Consider the following 16,736-nt stretch of genomic DNA (forward strand, 5'->3'; position numbering starts at 1 on the left):
GTGGTGGATATTGATGAAGAGACTGACTTGCCGTCTATGGGTGCTAAGAGCGGGTGAGAGCGCAAGCTATCGTGCTGAGTATGATCCAGTAGAATAGATGGAGAAGAAAGTCTGGAAGAGGTTGGAGAGGCCTGTTCTGCTGTTAAAGAGGAACGCGTGATCCCTTAAAGTGGGCCGGGGAGGGAGGAGACGGGCCAGAGGAGAGAAAGAGAGGGAGGGGCAACAACGCTAGTCTAGTCCTGTGCTCTACTGCCTCTGGAGGGGAAAGGGTAGCGGGAATGGGGCAGAAGGGCTAATCTGATTAGATCAGGGGGGCAAGGACAGTGCGATGAGGTAGGAGAGCAGAGGATGAGGGAGGTGGGCCAAGATGAATGGCGTATGACTGCGAGGGTACCAGAAACGCAGCAATCGAGGGGCGGCTGAGCGGAGATTTCGCCACTGGGCGAGGGAAGGGGGGGTATCTGCCTGCTGCGATGAATGGATATGGGGGCGGAGAGACACGTGCAGAGACAAGGAGGGTAGGAACGGTGATGAGAGGAAAGGAATGAATGCGATAGGGGCAGAGGATCAAGGAGGAGAGGGGATATGGATGATGGCGCGGATGGCATCGACGACTGGGTGGCTCGAGGCCAAACTCGGGCACCTCGACAGTGAAAAGCCACGGCCACCGCCCCGCCTCGCCTCTGCGTGCAGCACCTCCTCGGCCAAAAAGTTTAAACGGGGGCCAAGGAATGCACCTCGTCACGTCAAGCCAAATGGGCAATGTAGAGAGAATAGATTGACGCGTATTGGTGGTGATGCGATGCCTTTTGATGATTCCTACAGCTAGACGAATGAATCTCTCTTTCATGCTTCGTCCACATGGGCGCAAATGAGGTCATGCTCAACTCTCAGAGATGCCAGTGAGCTTCCCAGCTCGACGATCTGCCGTGTGCTACAGCCTTGCCACCCTGCTGCACCCGAAAGAAACGCCTAGAGGGCACCTTCCTTCGTGGGATTCCGCCCTATTCAGCTTCGCAATCTTCCTTGCCATCTTCGACCCCTGAGCAACTCCTGCCACCCCTACTTCAACCCCTCGTCGCTTGCAGGTACCACCTCGAATAGGCTTCATTCATCACCAATGTCAGCACGGTGTGCGGTGCTATCCTTGCCAGGTGCGCCGTCGTGCCCTTGTACCACGCCAGTGGTCCCTCGGCCTTGGCAGTGAGGTACAAGCAGTGCAATGGACCCTTGTACAGAGTGCCTACTGTCCTGCCCGTCTTCTCATCGATCCGCACAGGTTGGTTGTACATCCTAGTCAGAGCCGTATCAGCTGGCTGCATCACCGCGCAGACGCAGAGACCAGAGAAGATGGACGAGGCGAGGTAGGTCCAGAAGCTATTTGGCTTACCTGCTAGGTACAGAGCAGGATTGTATGTGAAGGTATCCTCTGGCTTGAGGTTGGACAGGTAGCTCTTGGCCAGATTGTAGGCGGGAAGCTGAGCAGTAGATCCCATTGCTGTACGGAGAACGGCTGCTGTCCAGCCACGTGTGAGACCACGAGCGCCTTCTGCTTTCACAATCGTAGAGAGACCATTGAAGGTACTTGTGTACTTGTGTCTTGCAGAGGCAGGGTCCAGGTGCGGGGAGTAGGCCTGCAACCGAGCCTTGACCAGGAAAAAGGGATTACCCAGGACAGCTATTGAGAATCAAAGGTGGAATCGTCATGCTGTCAGTCGCTGTACCTCCTTGGCCTACGGACTTGCCTCCTACTTACCTCCTACCACTCCAGAGCTTGCACCTGCCGCAAGACTTCCAATCGCCCACACCTCCGTCTTAGATTTGCCAGCAAGCCGATTGAATCCCACCCTGAACGGCTCATAGAATCCAAGCCTAGATCCATTCAACAAGATCTGGTATACGTATGCTGGTCCCAACCCCCTCTGAATCCCCCTCACACCTTCGTGCTTGACCGTCTCTCCAAAAACCTTAAAGGGCGACTGATAGCCTCCCTTTGTGCCCAGCTCTCCATACAGCTGCATCCTCGTCTTGACCACTTCGAATGGATTTGTCACCGTAACTGCTGTACACGCTGCTAGAGCTCCCATGACAAAGGACTCGGCAAGGGAGAGGGGAGCCGGAGCCGGCTTGGTGAAGGTAGCAGTAGGCGAGGCAGGCCCCGGCGCGGCGCCGGCGCCGGTGGAAGAAGAGGCCATGCAGTGAGGTCAGGCGACTGGAATGGGAAGGCAGGGAGTGGTGACGAAGGCTTTACGAATCGAAGGCTAGAGGTGTTGGGAGAGCTAGGAGACAAACAGGTAGTCTGGATGATGCGGTCGTGCTAGTGAGGGATTGGATTCTTCCGGATGGGCAAAGCTTCGCGTGCAATGGACGGGGCGGGGGCAGCAGGTCCGGACGGAGTCTGAATCGGCGTCTGTACAACTACAAGAGCTACGCGAGTCATAGGGCTAGGAGCTCATCTAGCGAGCCTCATTTAGGCCTGTCATGATCAAGTGGAAGACTTGAGATCATGGGGATAAGAACATTGTATTGCGCTCTTGGTAAAGGAGCTCAGTCGATTGAGTAGTTGTGGCAGAAAACATTTGGCAGGGAAGACAAAATTTTGCTGTAGTACATGCTGTGCTCTGGTGCGCTGGGTATATCGCGAGTGGACTTAGACTTGATCTCTTGTAGAGGAACAGACGTCTGCTATCAAGAGTACTAGATACAAGGGCATGGGCGATATACTGAGTGGCTGAGACAGATCTGCCTCTCTTGCTTCGAATAGACGTCGAGCCACCCTCCTTGGGAGCACATCACCACCACTGGCAGACTCCGTGGGAGGCTGGCTTGGGCAGTCAGTGACTGTCTGTGACGGTCTACGAGAGTCCACACCATAGCCAGGGCCTTGGCAGCTCCATGGGCTGCCTAATTTTGCGCCTCGTAGATGCTTCCGAGCTCTGACTTGGCCTCAAAGATGATGCAAGGAAAGACGAGGTCCGGCGTATTGGGTGAGGTAGATGGGAATGGACGAATGCCAAAGCGCTCGGGGATACACAACAGGAAGTCTCTGGCAAGACCTCCACGGGATTCATCCTCCCTGGTTGTTGGGAGCCCAAAGGCGAGGTCGGGAGTGGGCGTCGCCAGGGTATGCCGGCGGTGGGCGGTTGGACCTACCTGGACATTGAATTGGATGTCTTGACAGCGTTTTAGCAATTCGTTTTCGAGGATGCTAAATACGCGGCGATTGAACTCCATCCAAGTCGACTCGTGCTCCAGAGTATACTGTGCCACCTGGCCCGCCAAGGCGACCACAGAATCTCGCCACGGGAGTGTCGGCGCATGCGCCGCCGCGAGGGCATCGGTCTCGATGTCGTGACTGATGGCGTGGACAAAGGCTCGAATCTCAAACGGCAATTGTCTTTCCTGGAGGACGTGGATGTAGATCGACGCCGACGTCAGGTTGTCTCGACGGTAATTGAACGTCTTCGGATGGCCACTCGGCGTGGATGAGGCGCGGAAGGCATTACTGGATGGATGAGAGGATGGGCGAGAGGCGTGAGCGCCGCTAGTGGATCCTCTTGAGACGCCCGAAGGAGCTCTGCCGGCAGTCATGCCTCGGCCAGAGGACTTGAGTGAAGAGGGACTTAGGTACAACGGGAGGCCGCAGGGATGCAAGGCTACTTTGAAGTACGGGCACCAGCTTGGCTGTACTTCTTCTCATAGGTGTTTTGAGAGGGGTGCCTCTGATCGCCAGTCCTTAGGGAAAAGCGAAGAGCGGCTACGCTTAGCACATGCGTATCGTAGTCCGTCGTTACCAAGCGCATTGCTGTGGATGTTGCCTCTTGTGCCGTCGGAGGAGAGCGAAACTGCCTGTTCATGGGTTGTTGACTAGAGATGAAGAGGGTATCTCACCCAGTGTGGAGTGCTTGCCTTCCAAGCTTGCATGTCAGGGTGTCGATGAAGGATCTTCGGGCAAGCGGCCCTTAGCATCGTGACAGTACGTCGCTGTAGGTATCGACTGAAGGGACCTTGCGTCCTCGGCAGTAATCTGTCCATACGCCATGGCTCCATTGGGCCAGTGCCAATGATAGTGTGACCCGAGGGATGGCTGCAGCCGTGATGAGAGCCATGACTGTAGCCAGGTTTGCACACAAGGCTGAGAATGGCCTGTAGTTACGTCTTGAAGGTCTGTAAGCTGATGTACAATGTCAGAGCGCGGTTCTGAGGACTTTAGACAGGCTAGGGTCGTAGAGTTGGTGTACTGGCGTCATGGAGGGGTCGGGAGAGGCTCGTAAGGTAGGAAAGAGGGATGCGTCAGTGACACGATGAATGGTATGGGGACGTATGCTATCATGGGACTTGCAGAAGTAGTGGCATGGAAGGAAAAGTACAGTATGGTGACAACGGCAGTGGTAAGCTACGAAAGGCCTTCTTAGACGAAGAGCGTGGCAGAGATGAAGAAGAGAAGAGTGACTCGTTGCTACCACGAGGGCGACCGCGGTCAGGCACCACCCACGTGACGCTGACATCGTGAGTGGTCCCTGACATCTTGAGTGGTACCTGACATGGCCAAGGTTCCGTTCCGATGGCCTCACGCGTGCAGAGTGTGTAAGCGAGCCTTGGACGGAAGTAGGGCGGAGTTTGGTGGCTCGACGCGAGATGGCAATGGACGGGAAGACGATGCGGACTATGCGTACCTTAGACTTTCGCTGTGTGACATACTGGCCTTGATGGTTTCCAGCATGCTCATTATGGTGGGCCGCCATACCTGCAAAATCCAATGCAGTAGCCTTTGTAGGAGCAACTGCAATTGATAGACCATCTTTGTGGAGTCAACATTTCCCAACCAGATTTTGACCAGGTGCACTCCAGGCTTGGAATAAGGTATGTCGAGGAAGGCTGCATATGGATGTGTGGAGACTGTTACTTCCTCTTTCTGAAGGACAAAAGCGATGAAGACCTCGTATACATCGCCCTGTGAGCAGATCACGACCATAGGCAAAGGAGCAGAGATGTGTGTACCGACCGTGTGGTAGTAGCTCTCTCTGAGGGATTGCATCAATGCCAGTGCCTTGGCAGCGCCATGAGCTGCTCGATTCTCCGCGGTCATCAGTCTATCGAAGTTCGTCGCGGCCTCGAATAGAACGCAAGGAAAGGCCGGACCTGTGTAATTCTTAGACACGACGGGGAAGGCCTGGATGCCGCGCTCCCTGATCGCAACCAGGAACAAGTGATCGAGACAAGAGGATGGCGCTCGGTGTAGGTAATCGGGACAGGCGAGCCCAAAGACAAGGTCTGGCTTCGGCGGCGCGAGGTACCGGACACGGTCGCTGCTGGGCCCTAGTTCGACGTCAAATGTCTGCTTCTCGCATCGGGCGATAGAGGGGTGAGCTAAGGCAGCAAAAATGAGCTCGTGGAATTTCATCCATTCTGCCTTGTTCTCGTAGCGATACTTTCGCACTTGGCTGGCGAGGGCGGCGGCAGTGTCTCGCTGCGGACAGATGACCAAAGCGGAAACGGCTTCCACGTCAACCGCTCTGATGGCCTCGATATCGAGATTGCGTGTCAGCAAGTCGATGAAGGCGCGAATGCGAGGTGGACACTGAGTGTGTTGCATTCCATGGACGAAGATTGCCTTCGCCCTAAGGTTGTCTCGGCGGTAATCGGCACTGCCCACGTACTCGTCTGAGGCAAAAGAGTCCCAGGATCCGCGACTGGAAGGTCTCTCGTCTCCACTACCCGTCTCAGAATGTGAATAAGAGGACATGATGAATGGCCAAGGTGTAGAAACAGTGGGTGAGGTAGGAAGGTGCGCGAGTGCAATGAGCGTTGAGCAGAATACAAAAAAGGCTCCGGCGGAAAAGGGCTGGCGCGATCGATCGAGTGCTGCAACTCCGACGCGAGTGGAGTGGATCGCGGTGTGATCTTTGCTGCGAAGGCGATAAGGGCAAGGAATTCAAATCGCCGCCAAGCGCACGACAGTCGGGAGCCAAGCCAAGGGAGCAAAGGGTCAGTGCAGCACCAGTGTGCAGCACCAAAGGCCGCCCCAAGGACACTGGCACTCCTCACCCTCACCGAGTTCCAAGCTTCTGATAACCAACGCCCTCGACGTCACCCTTCCCTCCTACCCTTTCCCCTCTGCTTTTACCCAAACCCATGCTCAGCACCCTCCCTCGGGCCACCACACCATCCCTCTTCCAGCTTGCAAGACCTCGACACATCTTCGCATCGTCCAATCGTCTGGCCCGCGTTACCCCAACAACTTCTACCACAACTACTATCACCACCACCCACCAACGCTCTGCCCCCTTCTCCACCTCATCACCCTCCAAGATGCCCTTCCCGACCTCCGATGTCAACTTTGACTTCTCCGATAGCATGGGTGAGGTCAACCCTCTGCTCAGCGATGTCCTCACCAGTCTTCTGGAGCGCAACCAGAAGTTCGCAACGGGTCTCGAGCGTGACCATCGCGAGCTGCTGAAAACCCTTTCCAAGGGTCAGAAGCCCACGGTGTGCTGGATTGGCTGCTCCGACTCGCGAGTGCCAGAGGGCTCCGTATGCCAGACGTACCCTGGAGAGATCTTCACCATCAGGAATGTAGCCAATCAGTGGAATGAAAAGGATGACAGCGCTGCCGCCGCGCTCACCTTTGCCATCGAAGCTCTCGGTGTAGAGGATGGTGAGTTGCCCGAGGATACCTGGATCAGGGTGTCACTTCCTGACGCTATGCTGCTGCCTCTCCTGACTCCTTGCCCCTACCAGTGATCATCGTTGGCCACACCTCCTGCGGTGGTGTCAGTGCAGCCATTGCCGGCGCCTCCTCGGGGCCCCCGGCCGAGACAGCCTCCTCCTCGCTTGGCCGCTACCTCGTCCCATTGACCAAGCACGCCTACCAGATCAAGCAGGAGGCTACAGAAGAGCTCAGCCCACCCGCTTTCGTCAAGAAGCTCACCACCGAAAATGTCAAGAAGCAGTTGGAGAACCTCAAGGCGAGCGAGGTGATTCAGAGGAATTGGACGACGGGAGAGAGCACACTGGTCCCTGGAAAGGTGTGCAAGAAGGTCAGGCTGCATGGGTGAGTAGAAAGCGAGAGGAAAAGGGCCAGATCGATTGCTCTCAAGCTGACAATATGCGCCGCTTTCTTGCTCTATATCAGATGGGTCCACGACATCTCCACCGGCAAGCTTCACGATCTCAACGTCTCTGTTGCACCTCCTAGCTAGACGCTACAGTCCATTCCCACCAGCCGCAATAGACTCCATAGACTCGCCCTCAAAGCGAAGAGCAGGAGCGATTCGAAGAGGTTGCACTCTCTCATACTACGCCTGTGCCGCGCAACTTCCGTCGGGTCCACCGCTTCCATTCCCTCCTCGTCTACCCCCACGTTCACCGCATTACCCACGTCGCAGCGATCTCGTGAAATTGCCAAAATGCGATAGAAGTCTGTCTGTCTAAAAGTTTGCACCACACTCCCCGAAGCTCACGAGTGCGTCTTGACCTCTGCCACCTTCTCCTTTGCGACCTGCTCCGTCTTGTCAAGCAGTGCCAGGGTGTTCTCATAGATGGTGAACACGATTCCACCCGACAGGATCAGCCGTGTGAGCCTCGGTGTGGTACCCTTCCAGAACCTCCTCAGCCCCTCATTCTTGAACATCGTCACGGCGCAATTGAGTGTTCCCGTGTAGTTCTTGCTTGCCTCGGCAGACTGCATTCGCGTCTTGACCACGTCTAGGGGCATGGTGCAGTACACTGTCACGATGCCCGCAATGGCTCCCATGCCAAACGTCTCTACGCTAGATGTCTTCCGTCCGTCCTTTGTAGCAATACCGCGCAGCGTAGAGTACGTCGTAAGTCTGACTGCCGAATTGGCTCCTTGCCGGATCATCGTTGGTCCCAGTCCCCTGTACACTCCTGCTAGACCTTCCTCGCGAAGGATTTGAGCCGAGCCGCTGAAGAGACCATGGTAGCGCCGCTCGGCTTTAGGCTTGCGGCCATCCTCGATGAGGCGCGTCTTAATTGCTTCAGAGGGGGTGACGGCAAAGAGGCCCTCGGAGATGCCGGCGATGAAGCCGGCCAGGATGGAGCGGGGCAGGGAAAGTTGACCAGTCTGAATGGAGCAGGAAGAAGATGTTGGTTGCTGTGAGCCAAGACTGCCACACGAGCTCACACTTTCTCAGAGTGCCTCGGCCGCTCTCCTCAGCTCACCGTCTTATCCGCCACGGCCAGCTTGATACTGTCATAGCTCAAGAAGCGCACCCCGGCCTTTGCAGCATTTCCCACGACCAGTGCAGAGCAACCAGAGTACAGCCCTCGCACCCCATTCTGCGCCAGGGTCGTCCGCACAATCTCAATGGGACCTGGAGGCTTGGAACCTGAGGCAACAGCAAATTGCGCTCGGGTCTTGACGAATTCGGTTGGATAGGTAGCTGTTGGGAAGGTCAGAGTGAGAGGATAAGAAGAGGAAGTGCGGTTAGAGGAGTGCGTCTCCTGGATATCGCAGAGCTTGGCGGCCTGACAGGAACACTCACCAAATCCTTCCACTGCGCCGGAGATGGTTCCTGCTATGAGCGAGTTGAGCGGCTTCTCTTTGCGCTTGGGAGCTGCCATTGTGGTGATGTCGATGTGCGAGGGTATACATCGACAGTCGGGACAGGAAGGCGAGAAGGAAGCAAGGAACGGAAGGAACGGAATTGAAAGTCAAGCCTCGCATCGTCCGTGCGAGCGGAAGTGTCCCTGAACGGATTGCTGTGAAACAATATTGTCAGCAGTTGGCTACTCTTGCCTCCCTCTCTGATCCATACATATCATCACAGCTCCTCAGCTCGCCACAATGGCCCTCAACGGAACGTATGATGTCCTCACAGTGCCTCTGCTTCTACCAAAGACGGTTGTCCAATCTCTTCTCCCTCCAAGCCTGCGTGACCTGACGCCATCCGTCCTACTGCCCATCCCCACATCGGTCCTCTCCGCATGCCACTTTCCTCCCAACGAAGGCAGTAGCGAAGAGAAGCACCTCGTTGTGCTCCAGTTCGGCTCCCAGAAGGGAGCTGGGCCTAGCATCATTGGGATGAACTTCCAAGAGGCCAAATTGGAGATTCCTTACGTCAGGCATCCAAAGTGCAAGGACGAGCAGCGCGACTTTCAGTTCAAGCAGAAGTGGTGAGTGCGATCGGAAGGATGACGAGATGATGCAAAATTTCCTGATCTCCTCAACCTCTCTACCTCCGAGCAGCATCTTCTCAAACCGCATCGTCAGCACGAGCGCCTCCCACCTCACCGGTCTCAACTCCTCCCTCACATCCTTTACACCTCCACAATCGCCCTGGGAGGATGCAGACGGGGCAGAGGTCATCACTTACTCTGCAGATGGCTTCTTCGATGTCACTGCAAAGCTCATGACAGAAGGGAAAGAGGCGATGCAAGCCGAGGGGGCAAAGACGCTCAAGGAGCTGAGCGAGGCGTGGTGGTATGGTGATCGGACGGGCACCGTCATTACGAGGGTGAGTGAGGTAGAGCTGCTGAGGATAGATACACACGACTGCCGGCTGACCATGTCTTGTCCCGTTCGTGCTTTCTGCCTCACAGTTCGATTTTGACGAGCCCTCTATCGGCCCAACGGCATACAACGTAACAGTGCGACTCAACCTGACAGCGTTTCCATCAGATGCAAAGGACACGACGGGTGAAATGGAGACGTACGAGTCAGTGGGAGTGAGGTGGAGGTCATCTTACGTCGCTAGGGTTGACAAGGTATAGTGCAATGTCATATTGAAGGGTCCACCAAGCAGCTCGACTGCACCTCTACCAGAGATCTCGTCTGTTCTTGAGCAGCCATCTGCCCGCCAGCCCCAGTCCAGTCATCGCAGCAAGTCCAGAGGCAACCAGGACTCTCTCGATGATGACGCTCTGCCGGGCTTCTCTCTTCTTCGCCTCAGCGTACCCAATCTCTGGGCTGAACGTCACCATGCTGTACAGTGAGATCCACCAGCCCTTGGGCAACGTCTTCATAAGCAGTCCGTCGAGTGACTTGCGAATGAGGTAGAGTGGAGAGACGACTCGCGAGGACATCTCGTGATAGTTTTGCGTTGCCAGGTAGCTGATGGCGATCAGGTCGGGGTGACGCTCCTTTGAGTATTCCGTGAAAGCTTGGGCTAGCAGAGGCGAGTATCTGTCCCAAGCATTCTCCTCTTTCTCGCCTTGGACAGACTTCCCCGACCCCACTGACTGGCCAGGATCACCGCGAACACCATGCTTGTCGATGAGATTCGTCAGAAAGCCGACGTCTTCGAACCCGCAGTTGAGACCCTGACCATAGAAGGGTAGCATGGCATGAGCAGCATCGCCAAGGAAGACCGCCCGCCCTTTGTAGTGGTAAGGGTAGCACTTAACGCTTGAAAGGGGACTGCCCTTGCCTTGTCGAGGCAAGAGCGTCGCTACTACATCTTCGTCTCCCATGAGCTTCAGCGCATCGGGGAACTCGTTTGCGAAGAACTCCAAGATAGCCCCCCGCGAGGTTAATCTCCCGATGATGGCTTGAGGGGCGAATAAGGTGGATGTGAAGCTCTTGTCCAGATTGGCAAGAGCGATGAGCATGAATGAATGGCGCGGCCAGATGTGAAGATGGTTGGGGTCCAGAGCGAATGTGGCGGCACCATCTTCGATCTTGGGTGGGATTCGCAATTCTAAGTAGGAAGAGTCGATGTACTCTTGCTGAAAGTTGACGGGGGTCAAACGAGCAATGGTGCTCCGCACTATTGAGTTGATGCCATCGCAGCCTACTACCAGGGCCGAGTAGCGGGAAGCAGGACCGCTGCCTTCCCAGCTTTCGAAGTTCAGATGACACTCGCCTTCTGCCTGAGGATCTTTCTCTCGCGCTTGCAGGTCGACACTCCTCAGCTTGCAGTTGAAATGTAGGGAAACGGCAGGGTGGGCGCTCGCTTGATCCAGGAGCAGGTCATTAAGCAGCGTGCGGGATACTGAGTTGATGCACTACAAGAGGGAGAGGCAGGTGTATGAAGGTGAGAGTGAGCTGATCAAGCTTTCAAGTCTGTATTTCTCAAAGTCTCAACCTGACCTCTCCATTAAGCCCGTAAGCTTGGCTCATCTGCTTGACACCTTGACCTTCATCTTTGGTGTGAATCATCCTCGCCCTCATTGGCACAGCATGACTCAGCACAACGTCTGCCATATTGCGGTCTGTCTCGACGTTCACGGAGCTCAAAGCTTTGAGTCCACGCGCCGAGATAGCGAGGTTGATACTGCGAGGCGCTGAAGCATTGTCCCTTGAGCCCGAGCCGATCTGATGATGGCGTGGATCCGGCCGCCGTTCGTAGATGGAGACGGTGAATCCTCTAGCTGCGAGTGACAGAGCTGTGAGACAGCCTACTGGACCGGCTCCCACGACGGCTGCGTGGGAATGAGTGTCCATGACTCTCGAGTTGTAGGATGAGGGCGATATGCAAGGACGAGGCTCAAGGTACCAGATCAAGTAATGTAAAATACTGACAAGAATGACTCCTCCACAGCTGACACGAAATAGATTTGCCGCGGGCGGGTGACGGAAAGAGAAAATTGGAATCACTGACTCTTCCTTTCCGTCGATGTCCCTTCTGTATGGTCACCATGGCGCCTACTGCACCGAAGAGGTCCGATCCAACACCGGCGACCCTAGGAGGCAAGGCAGATCGGCATGGCGGGTCAGAGCATGTAGGATCGAGCTCAACAGCCAGAGAGGACTTCGACGCGGAGAAGTGGGAGCTGGAGAATGTCCACGAGTGAGTACGGTCAGAGTCCGCTGGCGCACCCGATGCTCTTCGAACCTAAGGCTGTGCACCTCTCCCCTACCTGTCAGCGTGTACAACTCAATCGCTTCGCATTTCTCTGCGACACGGTATAAGCCTTGGCCACTCGTCACAAACTTCTTGGCATCTCTTCCGCCGGGATCAATCGGTATTGACGTCGGGTGCGGCAATGGCAAGTACCTTCATTTGCGAAATCTCCTCCACGGGCCATCGAGCGGAGATGGGCCAGGCCAGGAGGACTGTATGACCATCGGCGTAGATCGGTCCTCTGAGCTCCTCGAATTCGCGCGCACCCAGTCGTTGCAGAAGATGAGCTCGACAAACGGCAAAGGCAAAGGGAAGCAGATCGAAATCGCACGGGAAGACGAAGAGACAGCACCTGCCACTCGAAAGCCGGTCAACGAAGTGGCAGTAGGAGATGCTCTTAGCACTGGCTTTCGAAGTAGATCATTTGTGAGCCCCCATCGAGCTTCACATAGGTATGCTACATCATTTGCTGATGGCTTTCCCTTCTGCCCGTCACAAACCCTCAGGACTACGCCATCTCAATAGCCACAATACATCATCTCTCAACTCGCCAGCGCCGGAAGGAGTCTATCTCGGAATTGATCAGACTGATACGACCAGCGAGCGTTGGCGAACATACAGACAGTGGTGGCAGGGGCAGGTTCCTCGTGTACGTCTGGGCTCTTGAACAGAAAGGTCAGGAGAGACGCAAATTTGACGAGCAAGACCGGGAACGGCGGGGCGGCGAAGGGAGTGTAGAGGGATCAGAAGCAGCAGCGCCAGCAGCTAAGGAAGGCAGAGATGTTCTGGTGCCGTGGGTTCTCAAGACTCCGCCGACGGACCAAACAAACAGCATTGGGAACGTTGTTGCGGGGAGCAAAGATGAGCAGGTCTATCAAAGGTGTACGTACCATCAGCTACTGGAAGGCAGATCCGACCGTGAAGAGTCTGTGCTGAGCATCTTTCCGCTTTGCTTTGCCTTCCCACGATCCCCACGATCCATCTTCAGACTATCACCTCTTTGAAGCGACAGAGCTCGAGTCGCTAGTGGACGAGGCAATCGCCGATCTCAGCGAAAGCGTTCGCACGCAGGTCGGCGGGCCTCCGATTCAGATTCAGAAAGAGGACTCCGGGTGGGAGCGGGGGAACTGGTGGGGTATCTGGAAAGTCTTGTTGACGGAGTGAGGCACACGCTGGTGGCCTTGCGGGACTAAAGTCTGCAGGCCTATCTCTGTCAGATTGGGTCACGCAAGGGGTCATGTCACCACGGCATGCACAAAATGAGATAGCTCAAAGACAGGATGAAATTGCTCACGACGTTCCAAACAATGCCATCACAGAAGCAGGGCCAGGACTTCATCGCAGACGAGGTTGACGTGTCACTCTGTTTGGTTTGGCTTCCCAGGCATTGACGAGGTTGACGCTGTCCACTCGAGATTCCACGCCCAGACCTCTGAGACAAGGAAGTAGGTGTGACCTCGCAAAGCTCGGCAGCTCCAATGCCTGTGAGAGAGGTCACAATAAGGCGCTGGTGAGCTCCGACTGCGCCTGGGAACGAGGCTGGATCTGTTTGCTCGCGCTTCCGCCACGCGATCTGCAACCCAACAGGCTTTCTGGCCGCCATCGGGCCTTCTGGCAACAGCGGTTTCACCTTACCCTTCTCCGCTCCCTCGGCTACTCCGCTCGAGGCCGAGAGTTGCCCTGGATGAGACCTCGGTACGTGTCGAACCAAAGCTACGGAAGCCTGCCCAAGAGGACAGCGTTCAGACGTCGGGAAGCGGTATACTGGGCCGATGCCCCCTCAGTCAAAAAAGAACAAAAGGAAGCAACAAGACGTCTTCTCCTCCTGACGTCGGATGGAAACAGATGTCAGACCATAGGGATGACATCAGAAGGTGATGGCCGATCGGTTGCCACCGTGTTGCTACACTGGCTGATACTCGGCTCGAGGGTCGAAACTTCTGCGAGCTCGCCATCCTCGCACTGCAAGGACCGGCCAGCGTGCAAAGACGCATGCCGCCCACCTTCCCACGAACGAGGTTGAGCGGTGCGTCCGTCCTCCCCAACTTCGCCTTGCCCATGCGCGCCGGAGAGGAGGGTCCCCCCACCTTCAACCTCGGACCGCGCGCCACTTTGCGGAGTTGACTGTCAGGATACTGCCGCTTGCCCAGCAAGGAGGCAGGCCAGACGCCGTAACACACGGTGGAAGCACCAGAGCCCTAGCCGAGGAGGCTTGATAGACACTGACTGACGTCGACTGAAGTCCGCCGGCTTCATAGACTCCTGACAACATCAAGCGCGGGGCCGCGGCAGATCGCAAGGAATTCAGGGGAGCTGTCCAGAGCTGAACAGCGCGGGAATGCCATGCGGATACAACGGGCGCCGAAGTCAGCAAGTGGGAATGTGTTCTCCCTGAGCCGAGGGTGGAGCATGGGCGTCGAGCTGTGACGGAGACGAGGAGTCACGCTACTGAGCATGGGAGTGTTTACTGTGCAGCAAGGTTATCTTTCACTACACTACAAGGTCCCAGTCCCACTTCGGCAGGGGACTGGCATCATCCATCAGCGTGGGATGGGATGCGTCACAAACAACGTTTGCGAATTCATGCGCATGCTCACGCTCACGCTCGGTTCAATTCATGCTGTCGCACTCATGCTTTTCAGGCGAATGCCTCACCCTCGTCTCGACGGACCGTAAAGGCGTCAGGGTCGGACAAGCAATCGCGGATTGAATGGCGGAGTCCAGTACGGAGTCACGCGAATCTAGACACCTTTCTGCGTCAGGTACCAATTCCCTCGCGTTTTATCTTGTAATTCCGCCCAGGGCCTCACGCTCCCTCGGTCTTAGCCATGATGGAGGCGATCTGAATCTCCGCTCTGATCGCCCGGCAGCTGATGTGCCACCTCTGGACTATCAACTCCGTCGCCTGCAGCCGAGACGAGGCATCAGGCTGCGACCTTGGGAACGAAGCTGGGGCCTCTGCTGATCTGCCTTCCAAATCAAGGGTGGGATCTCATCCGCCGGGCAGAAATTCGCCTAGAGGGAGAGTCAGAGCCAGATTAATGGGTGGCTGAGCTGCGAGGGAAGCAAACCTGACAGGGGTGTATCGCCGGTGATGGGACCACCAGTGACCCAGTGCTTTGCCCTCTTCAGCGAGGCGCTCAGCATCGGGTGGCAATCGACCGTCGGAGGCCAACTTGGACAGGCAGCGTTGCCAATCTCTCCCTGAATCGGTCCTGGCAGCCAATCTGCAGCCTCGCCTGTTTCTCCCCTTGCGTCTCGAGTGATAGAAGCCGCTCGGCCTCACATGCCCAAAATCCCCTGCTCGCCTCGTCTGCCTTGAGCTGCCTCTGTTGGCCCTTCTCCAAGGCGCTTTGATCTTGATGCGATTTCCCCAGAACCTTTGCAACGCTCGCCCAGGATCCGAGGGAAAGGAGCAGAGGCGCATCATCCAGTCTGATAGGGCACATGGCTCTGCCCCCCGCTCGGTCTCACGCAGTCAATCTCACACCATTCATGCACTTGGGAGAGGCTCCTGGGACGCCCTTGTCCGCCTGCTGCAGACTTCGCCTGCCTGCCGTCGTCACTCCGACTTCGCCTTTACGGGCTCACGCTTGACCAGTGACAGGGAACGAGGAAGGCGCATTTGCTTGTAGCGGGAATTCCTCCCCACCCCCTCCGCTCCTCGGCCTCCCCCGATCCCTGCTCCCCTGCCATTCCTCCCCCCTCCCCCACGTCCTCGCCTTCATCCTTGTTTGCCGGTTCCCACTCCTCCCTTCATCCCCTTCCCTTATCACCATTACCACCAATTCGGGATACCCTGTCCTTGCAGACCCCTCTTCCACTTTGACGTACTGCGCATCCCAGGCACAGCCTAGCCGTTTGGTATCGCCTTCGTTGCTCTCACTCTTGACCCGTCCGCTTCAATCAATCCTTCGGCGACAAACGACGTGAAACGACGTTCTTCGTACTTGAAAACACTCTAGCAAACAAGGACGATTCGAGCCAATTCAATCTGTACCTGACGAGTTCGCGGGCGCCGAGCTATCACCTCGCCGCACCCAGCAACCACGAGGGACAGGCACCGCCTCACTCTACCCCCGTGTCCCACTCAAGCCAAGCCAAGACAGGCCAAGCTCGACACCTCGTCTCCCTTTTATTCGTTTGATCCGGAGGCCGACGCCGACGCACCGTGTTCATCGATCATTGTACACGAGCACCCACACAAGCCCTTGGCAACCCCGCCTACCTTCGTTCCTCGTACGCCACAGCTGGCCTGACCTTCTTGCCCCGGACAAGCCTCCTGGCCCTGATCATTCCCAATCTCTCGGCCTTCTCACCGCCCTCTGGCTCCGCCGTTGTTTGTTCATCGTTTGCCGTCTGTCCGACAACTATTCTGCCTGCCTTCAATCCGGCAGACAGCCAACACCTCGGAACAAAGCGACCTCCCCTCAGACTTCCGGATAATCAATCCTTCGCTGCCATTCATCATCAGCATCAGCAGTAGTACCAACACAACTATTTGACTATAGTGTGTCCTCTACGCTCTCCAGCTTCCCCAGCTCAATACACCGCGCACCGACTTCGAACTCGGATCTTGACCTCCAAGCAACCGGCGACTCTGAACATCTTTGTGACCCTCTCGGAGCATCATCATACGTGGCGCTGCCCTGCCCGCACTTCTCTCTCAGCACAATTGCTAGCATCCACAGGTAAGTCCGCCAACCTGAATGATTAGCATCTCTTTGCAGGGAATTTGCAATGACCGAATGCAGGCAACCAAGCCTAATTGGGCCGGGCAAGAAGCACGACGCGTGGCTCGTCGGAGCAGCCCATGCACCAGTATCGCAAGGGCAAGGCAAAGGGTCCTGTCCACGAAGATCGAAGGACCAACACTCTTTGCCCAACGCCTTCCGATCACTTTAGACTGGTGCCTAGTAGCAGCCCAGC

General features: G+C 56.2%; 8 protein-coding genes across 8 annotated transcripts; 3 read left to right on the forward strand and 5 right to left on the reverse strand.

Moving 5' to 3' along the window:
• Positions 1 to 101: 101 nt before the first annotated feature.
• Positions 102 to 959, reverse strand: BCV69DRAFT_12702 (hypothetical protein). Its single transcript, XM_025489187.1, has one exon. The coding sequence runs from the start codon at positions 848 to 850 to the stop codon at positions 302 to 304; it is 549 nt and encodes a 182-aa protein (XP_025351030.1). The 5' UTR covers positions 851 to 959; the 3' UTR covers positions 102 to 301.
• BCV69DRAFT_291824 (mitochondrial carrier) lies at positions 734 to 2,321 on the reverse strand. Its single transcript, XM_025493770.1, has 2 exons — positions 1,757 to 2,321; positions 734 to 1,678 (listed from the first exon to the last, which is right to left on the reverse strand). Exons 1-2 carry the CDS (start codon positions 2,193 to 2,195, stop codon positions 1,068 to 1,070), a joined length of 1,050 nt encoding a protein of 349 aa, XP_025351031.1. The 5' UTR covers positions 2,196 to 2,321; the 3' UTR covers positions 734 to 1,067.
• Positions 2,322 to 2,904: 583 nt separating this feature from the next.
• BCV69DRAFT_296181 (hypothetical protein) lies at positions 2,905 to 5,746 on the reverse strand (the record flags this gene model as incomplete). The annotated part of the gene is made up of 2 exons (XM_025493978.1): positions 2,905 to 3,505; positions 4,677 to 5,746. The coding sequence occupies 2 exons, from the start codon at positions 5,744 to 5,746 to the stop codon at positions 2,905 to 2,907; spliced, it is 1,671 nt and encodes a 556-aa protein (XP_025351032.1).
• A 566-nt stretch (positions 5,747 to 6,312) lies between these two features.
• Positions 6,313 to 7,202, forward strand: BCV69DRAFT_296182 (carbonic anhydrase; the record flags this gene model as incomplete). The annotated part of the gene is made up of 3 exons (XM_025493979.1): positions 6,313 to 6,658; positions 6,742 to 7,054; positions 7,136 to 7,202. 3 exons carry the CDS (start codon positions 6,313 to 6,315, stop codon positions 7,200 to 7,202), a joined length of 726 nt encoding a protein of 241 aa, XP_025351033.1.
• Positions 7,203 to 7,459: 257 nt separating this feature from the next.
• BCV69DRAFT_243237 (mitochondrial tricarboxylate transporter) lies at positions 7,460 to 8,586 on the reverse strand (the record flags this gene model as incomplete). Its single annotated transcript, XM_025490057.1, has 3 exons — positions 7,460 to 8,086; positions 8,185 to 8,405; positions 8,508 to 8,586. 3 exons carry the CDS (start codon positions 8,584 to 8,586, stop codon positions 7,460 to 7,462), a joined length of 927 nt encoding a protein of 308 aa, XP_025351034.1.
• Positions 8,587 to 8,809: 223 nt separating this feature from the next.
• BCV69DRAFT_296184 (hypothetical protein) lies at positions 8,810 to 9,735 on the forward strand (the record flags this gene model as incomplete). Its single annotated transcript, XM_025493980.1, has 3 exons — positions 8,810 to 9,138; positions 9,212 to 9,479; positions 9,565 to 9,735. 3 exons carry the CDS (start codon positions 8,810 to 8,812, stop codon positions 9,733 to 9,735), a joined length of 768 nt encoding a protein of 255 aa, XP_025351035.1.
• A 45-nt stretch (positions 9,736 to 9,780) lies between these two features.
• On the reverse strand, positions 9,781 to 11,407 carry BCV69DRAFT_286018 (FAD/NAD(P)-binding domain-containing protein; the record flags this gene model as incomplete). Its single annotated transcript, XM_025493509.1, has 2 exons — positions 9,781 to 10,968; positions 11,054 to 11,407. 2 exons carry the CDS (start codon positions 11,405 to 11,407, stop codon positions 9,781 to 9,783), a joined length of 1,542 nt encoding a protein of 513 aa, XP_025351036.1.
• Positions 11,408 to 11,573: 166 nt separating this feature from the next.
• Positions 11,574 to 13,009, forward strand: BCV69DRAFT_12773 (S-adenosyl-L-methionine-dependent methyltransferase). Its single transcript, XM_025489197.1, has 4 exons — positions 11,574 to 11,753; positions 11,831 to 12,233; positions 12,314 to 12,689; positions 12,796 to 13,009. Exons 1-4 carry the CDS (start codon positions 11,593 to 11,595, stop codon positions 12,969 to 12,971), a joined length of 1,116 nt encoding a protein of 371 aa, XP_025351037.1. The 5' UTR covers positions 11,574 to 11,592; the 3' UTR covers positions 12,972 to 13,009.
• Positions 13,010 to 16,736: the final 3,727 nt, after the last annotated feature.

Source organism: Pseudomicrostroma glucosiphilum, assembly GCF_003144135.1.
Source record: "Pseudomicrostroma glucosiphilum strain MCA 4718 unplaced genomic scaffold BCV69scaffold_1, whole genome shotgun sequence".
Classification (NCBI taxonomy): Eukaryota; Fungi; Basidiomycota; class Exobasidiomycetes; order Microstromatales; family Microstromataceae; genus Microstroma; species Microstroma glucosiphilum.

What these genes read in the sequence shown, in the direction of transcription:
- BCV69DRAFT_12702 (XM_025489187.1), bottom strand. Translation starts at nt 850, where the DNA reads ATGAAAGAGAGATTCATTCGTCTAGCTGTAGGAATCATCAAAAGGCAT.
- BCV69DRAFT_291824 (XM_025493770.1), bottom strand. Translation starts at nt 2,195, where the DNA reads ATGGCCTCTTCTTCCACCGGCGCCGGCGCCGCGCCGGGGCCTGCCTCG. An exon ending in AAGCTCTGGAGTGGTAGGAG is followed by an intron (nt 1,679 to 1,756) that starts GTAAGTAGGAGG and finishes GATTCTCAATAG; the next exon opens with CTGTCCTGGGTAATCCCTTT.
- BCV69DRAFT_12773 (XM_025489197.1), top strand. Translation starts at nt 11,593, where the DNA reads ATGGTCACCATGGCGCCTACTGCACCGAAGAGGTCCGATCCAACACCG. An exon ending in GCTTTCGAAGTAGATCATTT is followed by an intron (nt 12,234 to 12,313) that starts GTGAGCCCCCAT and finishes ACAAACCCTCAG; the next exon opens with GACTACGCCATCTCAATAGC. An exon ending in TGAGCAGGTCTATCAAAGGT is followed by an intron (nt 12,690 to 12,795) that starts GTACGTACCATC and finishes ATCCATCTTCAG; the next exon opens with ACTATCACCTCTTTGAAGCG.